We start from the raw sequence: 8,158 nt of genomic DNA, 5'->3' as shown, positions 1-8,158 counted from the left end.
CCATTGCCTTTGATCTTTCCCATCACTTTAGGTCGTATCAGTTGAGATATTCTTCTTTTTATATATTCACAATTTTATATTAACAAATTCATTTCAATTTTTTAATTAATTTTTATTTCTATATTTAAATATAATATACATATATTCTTTTATTTTTTAATATAATTTTATACTAATTAATTATGTAGTAATTTATAATTATATGTTATAAAATAAATTAAATTATTTTTTAAAATATTGATTTGTTTAATAAAATCATATACTACTTCCGTTCCCGCGCAAAAAGAGTAACATTTATTTTTTGTATGTAAATTTTTGAATATTAGTATTATATTATTTTACAATAAAAAAGATAAAATTGTCCCTATTAGAATGTGTGATAAAAAAGTAATGACATTTGTGTAATATATTAAAAGTTATAAGAGTATTTATTATGTTAGATAAGTAGTACAATTATTAAATTATGAAATAATAATTTTTTTTAAACGGATAAAAATAAAAAATAATATCCTTATTGTGGGATCGAGAGAAAAATGTATATTTATATAATTAAAACTTTAAATTAATAAAATATATACTTTTGTAAAATAAATTTTTTTATGAATTATAAAAATATTATAAAATTAAATATAATAACAATTCATTGTCAGTAATAATGATTGTCTTTGCCTAATATACTAATCAATTATCAATTCATTCCACGTCACAGCCGCCGCCGCCCTCACCATACACCAGTTAATATTTTATTTCAAAAAAAAAAGAAAAAAACCGCCGGTTCTAAACGGAAAAGAGAAATCGACCGAACCGTGGAAATTGGTTTCAGTTTCGGTTCGTTGAAACCGGCGGTTCCAACAGCCGGTTCGATGTCGGGGTTAAAAAAAAAAGTAAAATAAAACTAACAAATTTGGGTCGAGGTGAATGGGCTAACGGTAATGGTAATGGATATAGATAGGTTCAATCAGTAATGTCGAATCTCATCAGCACCTTCCACTTCACCGGAGGAGCTTTAGCTTTGCCAACCCAATTTCCTCCCCACTTCCTTCCCTTCTCCGCCTATTCCCACACAAAATCCATTGTTTCGTTCAGACGCACCAATTTATCGGCCAGGTATTCTCTCCACCGCATTTTGTTGAATTTCTCTTCTGCTGTTTTATGATTTTGCTATTATAAGCTGTGGATATTCCGTTGACTCTATTTGCTGCTTTTTATTTGGTTTGTATTTGATTTATGTGTGGATCATTGTTGTTTAGGGTTCGAATTTTACTTACCTTGCATTTCGTTTGGGGTTTTGGTGGTTTTTCACCACTGTTTTGATTACTGTGTATGTTATGTTGATTTAGAGTGTTCTTCTGTATAGATATACACTGTATTGTTCTATTAACTAATTGCGTGTCAATATAGTTGTTAATCATTTCATTGATGTGTATTGTTTGAAGAAGAATTTGGTCACTTCGATCAGCCATGGAATGTGTTGAGGATAGCAGCAATAAACAAAAGGCAGTGGATTTGGATGTTTCCATTCGAGAAGAATATGTTTCAGTGTCGAAGTTGCTCAAAGAGTTCACAGCTATCCCTACCATTGATAAAGCATGGATTTTCAATCACGATAGTGGTATCATTGGCTCCTTTTACTTCTGCATTGTTGTTAAATTTTGTTTTATTCAAATTCATTTAACCATTTTTTTTTTTGTTGTTTATTTCACAGAAGTTTCTCGTGCTATGTTTTTAATCGGACAACCAAATATTTTGTCCAACAAGAGGAGGAAATACTTCTTATCAAGTCATATTTTCCATAAGAGTGACAGTTCTGTAAGTTTTCATTGGAATCCATTCCCTATTGAGATGAATGGTGTTTCCGCTATGGTTCCTTCTCCATCAGGATCAAAGCTCCTTGTTATTCGAAATCCGGATGGTGAATCTCCTACCCACTTTGAAATATGGGGTCCATCTGAAGTTGAGAGGGAGTTTTCTATTGCCCGATCTATCCATGGTTCGGTATATACAGATGGATGGTAAACATGCTTCATTAAATTATGTGCATGAACTTCCTTGGCCTCTTTTGTAAAATTTCGTGTTGAATAGAAGTAAAAGATAAAAAATGAATATTAAATGACCCTAATGTTAAATTCTGGCCATTCTAAATAATGTTTTATAAAGCAGTTAAATCATATCTTAGAATCCTATACTAGTTGAAGTTATCTAAATTACTTGCCGATATGTCATATCCTCTTTGTACAATCTTGATGCCAAGCAATGAAATTTTCATCCTTTTCAGCTTAAGCAGGCACTTACTAAATCCGTTCAAATCAATGGTTCCATGAATTAAATTGCATGTTCGAATAAGCTGATACTGACCTTAAAATGTTGCTCAGCATATTGAATAATTTGTTGTGTGCACTCATCTTCTCACCTACACTGTTGTGCTTCATTCAAATAAAGTGAAAACTATTTTGGCATTGCTTCTGGTGTCAGGTTTGAGGGTATTTCATGGAATGAAGATGAAACATGCGTAGCTTATGTTGCTGAGGAACCTGATCCTCCTAAACCCACATTTAATATATTTGGCTACAAAAAAGAGGGGACTACAGATAAGGACTCCGGCAGCTGGAAGGGTCAAGGCGACTGGGAGGAGGACTGGGGAGAAACTTATGCTGGGAAAAAGCTTCCATCTCTTTTTGTTATTGACATTACCAGGTACAAAATGTCGTGTATTTCTATAATGCTTCATGAGTCTTCTGCTTTACAAATAAAGTCCTAAAACACTCAAACCTTCAGTGGGGAGGTTGCACCTGTTGTGGGAGTGGGAAGGGAACTGAGTGTTGGGCAAGTTGTGTGGGCTCCACCAATTGACGGGCAGCAGTATCTGGTCTTTGTTGGATGGGCCTCCAATAAGAGGAAGTTGGGTATCAAATATTGCTATAATAGGCCATGTGCCTTGTATGCTGTCAAAGCTCCTTCGAAATTGGAAACCAGTGCAACCGGGTATGCTAGAACGCAATATGCAACTTCCTTTTTCATTTCATGGAGCTGTTTTTAGGGGATTAATATATGATGACAATTTAGGCTTTACCATTCTCTTGATAGATCTGATGCAGCTGAAGACTCACATATTGTTCATCTGACCCAAAACATTAGTAGTGCCTTCTTTCCCCGTTTCAGGTATGAAAACAGTCGATATGATACGAATTTACCTATCCATTGGGTCATATAGGCTTTACTCAGCATGTATCTTGTGTTGATCCTTAATTTTCTTTCATCTTCCTTCTGATGAGGTCCCTTCAAAATATTTGATGTTTCTATCTTCAGCCCAGATGGGAAATTCCTCGTGTTTCTATCTTCAAAAAGTTCTGTTGACTCTGGGGCACATTCAGCAACAGATTCACTTCACAAGATTGAGTGGCCCTCTGGTGGAAAATTGGGTCCAACCTTGAAGATTATTGATGTGGTATACCCCTTTTCATTACAGTTTTAAAATGTTGGTTAGCTGCATTTGATATTTTTCATTTCTGTATATTCTCATGCGGTAAAGTCTTACATTGTAATATTATCATTGATAAATCTTGCATTAAGAAAATTTCAAAATTTGAATTTCTTGATCCAGAGTATGCGACTAGAGAAATGTCATTGGAATTGAAATATATTATACTCATGCCAGAATTTTCTCCGATGCCACTGCAAATCTAGCCTTATTTAAGGTTCTGAACATTGTTCTTGGTTCCTAAAGAACTACTTGATCTTTTAACATACTACAGCAAAATTAAACTTATATGTAAGTTGATAATGCATCCACAATCTTCAACTGGAAACAAAAATGTGTTGGAAAGTGTATTTGCGGCTTTCCGACTCTTTTATGCCGTTCTTCGCCTTATTGTCTCCTAGGTTCCTGTTGTGATGTGTCCTGAAGATGGTGGCTTCCCAGGACTCTACCCTTCTAAGTTTCTTACTCGACCCTGGCTCTCTGATGGACATACAATGGTTTTATCTTCTATTTGGGGCAGTACTTTGGCAATTCTAACAGTCGATGTATTCAGGTAAATCAAGGACTGATCAGTCGTCAGGATGATAAATTCCTTGTCATTGTAGTGAAGGCAGTACCCTTTTTTAATTTACAGCAGACAAGTCTCCCGGATCAGTCCAAATCCATCAAATTCTTCTTGGGACATCCTCGGACTTGATGGAGATCATATTATTGCCGGTACGGTGAATATATATATATATACACATATTTTGAAGGGTGATGGCTGTTTTAATTAGTTATGCCATGTAAATATGTTTTAGTTTTTCTCAAATGGTTTTTGCGGTGGTTGAAGTGTCCAGTAGTCCAATTGATATTCCTGAAATCAAATACGGTCGTCTCATTGGAAATACATGGAGCTGGATGGACGCCGTGACCCCCACAACCAAATGCTCCGAGCAGGTAACTTTTTGCTGTCTAGCAACTCTATTTTGTCAAGATTGTTTAATAAAGCTACGCACTCCCATATTCCCGCAGGTCTCATCATCGTTGGCATCTCTTCAATTTGATATCATGAAGATCCCTGTCAAGGATGCCTCTGAGAACCTGCCAAAAGGTTTGTGATAAAAAAAATTTCATAATCGAATGTTTCTGTTTCTGATGCAAGAGAGCTGACTAGCAAACCAATTAGTTATCGCTTTAACAAGTAACTTGTAATAGGTGCAACCAAACCGATTGAAGCTATATACGTATCATCCAAGTCAAAGAAGTCCGACTCACGCGATCCATTAATCGTAATCCTTCATGGAGGTCCTCATTCGGTCTCATTATCAAGCTTCTCAAAGTCCTCTGCTTTCCTGGCTTCACTCGGCTACAGCTTGCTCATTGTGAATTATAGGTGAAAATTAACGTCCCTTTTCCATTTTTCGGCATCAGATGCTTTATTTATCTCCAACTCAACAAAAATTTTCAGAGGTTCTCTAGGATTTGGCGAGGAAGCTTTGCAGTCCCTACCAGGGAAAATCGGGTCACAGGTATATTTCCGTTAACTAAACACAAACTTCTTCATTCGGATCATGTGTAAGATTTTCCCCTTTACGCTTATGTAGGATGTCAACGACGTTCTAACTGCAATAGACCACTCCATTGACAAAGGACTTGCGGATCCATCTAAAATAGCTGTGCTCGGTGGTTCCCACGGTGGTTTTTTGACGACACACCTTATTGGTCAGGTTGGTTGTGCTTAATTTTCTTCGACTAGTTCAATTTTTTTTTCTAAATTCCCGATTCTGTTAAATTTGAATTCATCTCTTCAGGCTCCAGACAAATTCGCTGCTGCGGCAGCTAGAAATCCAGTGTGCAACATTGCTCTAATGGTTGGCACATCAGACATTCCCGACTGGTGTTTCTTCGAGGCATATGGAAATGATGGAAAATCCATGTTCACAGATTCCCCTTCAGCCGAACAATTGTCTCTTCTCTACAGCAAGTCTCCCGTTTCTCACATCTCCAAGGTTTCCATCGATTAACTTTATCACTTTGCACCTCCCATTACTTCCATTTAGTTTTACCGAATTAATTTTTTCTACTTTTTAAGGTTAAAACTCCGACACTCTTCCTCCTCGGCGCCCAGGACCTTCGTGTGCCGGTATCCAATGGAATACAAGTAAGAATGTGTGCTCCATTATATATATGTATATATATATATATAACCTTGTGTAAATTATCCAGATTCATTCCACCTTAAATTTTCTGGTCTTTTAGTATGCACGCGCGCTAAAGGAGAAAGGAGTCGAGACTAAGGTGATTGTATTCCCTAACGATGTACACGCCATCGAGAGGTAGCCTCATGACATTATGTCCGCAAACAATTCTTACATAACCAAATGTCATTACACGATACGTGTTTTCTGTTCAGGCCGCAGTCAGACTTCGAAAGCTTCCTTAACATTGGGGTATGGTTCAAGAAGTACTGCAGTTAGCAAATGTTGAGGTCAGGTCAGGTCAGGTCAGCCATGGCTTGTTCTTCTCTGAGTATTTTTAAATTTCTGAAAGTTTCAATTTGTTTTTCATAACTGAAGATTTTAGCTGTCTATTTAACATTGTCGTTATTTAAGGTTGCATAGAATAATTCGACAAGAAGACTTAGGCGTTGAACACAAGTTAGGCATAGTTCTTAGTTAATTTTTTAATTGCATAATTAACTATGAAGAAGAAGATAGTGATTTGCAAATCTAATACCCCTTTGATAGTGAACATAATAGAACTTTTGTTAATTTTTAATTGCATAATTAACTATGAAGAAGATAGTGATTTGCAAATCTAATTTCTCTTTGATAGTGAACATAATAATTTCTATGGCCTATGGAGATATCATTGAAATTTTTAAATAAATCCAAAATAGAATGGTTTGAAAAAGAAACAAACCAGTAGTTTTGAATATTTATTTAATAAAGGTGCTGCACTGTTCTATATAAATGTATCACTTTTTTTTTGTTTTTTCTTTCGCATATAGTATTTTTAGTACTATAAAATTATGGATAAAAATATCCTTACAATAACAAGGACTCTCGCTCTTTTATTAAAAATAAAAGAGGGGCATTATAGTAATTTCGGACGAAAGTAGGGTATTTTATTACTTGTGTAGGGTTCACATTTTTTTATACTTTGTTCGTCTTATAACTAGATATCTATTTGTTTTTTGTACGTAATTTTAAAAATATTAGTATTATATTGAGATGTAAGAATAAAGTAGAAATAATTAAAATAATCTTATTAGTACGTGTGATATAAAGGTAATGACATCTATGTAATATATTGTAAGTTGTAAGGATATTTGTAATGATAGGTAGACAGTACAGTTACTAAAAAAATGAAATAGATACTTTGTTATGGGACGGACTAAAAAAAAATGAATACGTTGTTATGGGAGGGAGAGAATATTAAATCTGGACAACCAAAATGTTAAAATTATATATTGACACACGACTGAGAGTATATAGCATTTCGTATTTTATTTACCAGTATTACATAAAATTAATATAAATTCCATTACAATGGCTAAAAATTAGGTGTGTTTGTTTGGGGGGTTTTGGGATTTGAATAGTAAAAGTTTGAATTTGAGTAGATATAAATAGATATTGATATTGATGTAATATTTTGAATGTAAAATTAATTTTTAGTATAATATAAAAAATAAAATTTTTGATTTGATTTTTTGGAGCGAAAAAATCAATATAAAAAATATTATTTTTATACATTATTGCTTTTTTTACTACATCTAATATAAAAAAAATGTTTCAAATTAAAAATGCAAAATAAAAACACCCCTTCGGCCTATGATATAACTTCTAAACGAGATTGGGGAAATACATCTTTGATATAGTTTATTTTATTTTTATTAACAAAAGATTATATTACTATTTTATTTCAATGTAATATAAAATTATTTACATAATAAATATATGTTAAAAGAAGGTTTAATGTAATAAATAGAATACTATGAGAGTCTATTATTACAATATTTTCAGTTTTTTACTATGAAACAGTACAAATGTTTATAAAATCATAGAAAATATATCTAACAATTATTTTGCTAGAAATTTAAAATACTATAATAAATATGAAGGAAAAGTATTATGCTTTATGTAATTTATCCTATATTAAACTTGACAAAATATATTGAATTACATAGAATCAAATTTGTTTGATTTTAGTTTGAAATTGATTTACAATGTAGTGTTAGTTTTGAATTTTTATTTAATAGTTTCGTTGTGATTTTAAATTAAAATCTAACACTATTCATCACGTACAGTTTTAAATAAAATATATTACTTCTTCTATTTCAAAACAATAGTATTATATTGACAGTGGAGTAAAATTAGGAAGCTAATTACCAAAAAAAAATGAGACTTAAGAGGGACAAAAATGATAAAGTGAGACTATTGTTTTTGGGAAGAAGGGAGTATTTCATTTCATAAAATATCAAATTAAAATATTATTTAAATAAAAATTAAAATTAATACTTTATTTTAAATTAATTTTAAATCACAGTCAAACAAACTCGTGGGTGTGATTTGAGCTTTGAATAATAGATTTTTAAATTGAAATGTTTTTTTAATGCGATATAAATATGTATTGATAATGTAATATTTTGAATGTAAAATTAATATTAATATAATATAAAAAATAAGTATTTCATCT

General features: G+C 32.7%; 1 protein-coding gene across 6 annotated transcripts; it reads left to right on the top strand.

The window, feature by feature from the left end:
* The first annotated feature begins 933 nt into the window (after window positions 1-933).
* On the top strand, window positions 934-6,400 carry LOC127249112 (acylamino-acid-releasing enzyme). Of its 6 annotated transcripts, none has more exons than XM_051271750.1 (18): window positions 934-1,107; window positions 1,437-1,612; window positions 1,709-2,012; window positions 2,473-2,694; window positions 2,776-2,982; window positions 3,085-3,159; window positions 3,307-3,445; window positions 3,880-4,031; window positions 4,113-4,195; window positions 4,311-4,417; window positions 4,490-4,571; window positions 4,676-4,853; window positions 4,929-4,989; window positions 5,065-5,187; window positions 5,272-5,469; window positions 5,553-5,621; window positions 5,720-5,796; window positions 5,874-6,400. In XM_051271750.1, exons 1-18 carry the CDS (start codon window positions 965-967, stop codon window positions 5,935-5,937), a joined length of 2,460 nt encoding a protein of 819 aa, XP_051127707.1. In that variant the 5' UTR covers window positions 934-964; the 3' UTR covers window positions 5,938-6,400. The 6 variants fall into 6 exon arrangements, with proteins under 6 accessions (XP_051127707.1, XP_051127708.1, XP_051127709.1 ...); XM_051271751.1 differs by having other exon boundaries at window positions 1,706-2,012; window positions 4,116-4,195; window positions 5,874-6,399; XM_051271752.1 differs by having other exon boundaries at window positions 4,493-4,571; window positions 5,874-6,394.
* Window positions 6,401-8,158: the final 1,758 nt, after the last annotated feature.

The sequence above is a fragment of the Andrographis paniculata genome, unplaced genomic scaffold (assembly GCF_009805555.1).
Source record: "Andrographis paniculata isolate CXL003 unplaced genomic scaffold, ASM980555v1 Contig35END, whole genome shotgun sequence".
Classification (NCBI taxonomy): domain Eukaryota; kingdom Viridiplantae; phylum Streptophyta; class Magnoliopsida; order Lamiales; family Acanthaceae; genus Andrographis; species Andrographis paniculata.
Note: the sequence above shows the minus strand (reverse complement) of the source record. Positions and strands in the feature narration are given on the sequence as shown.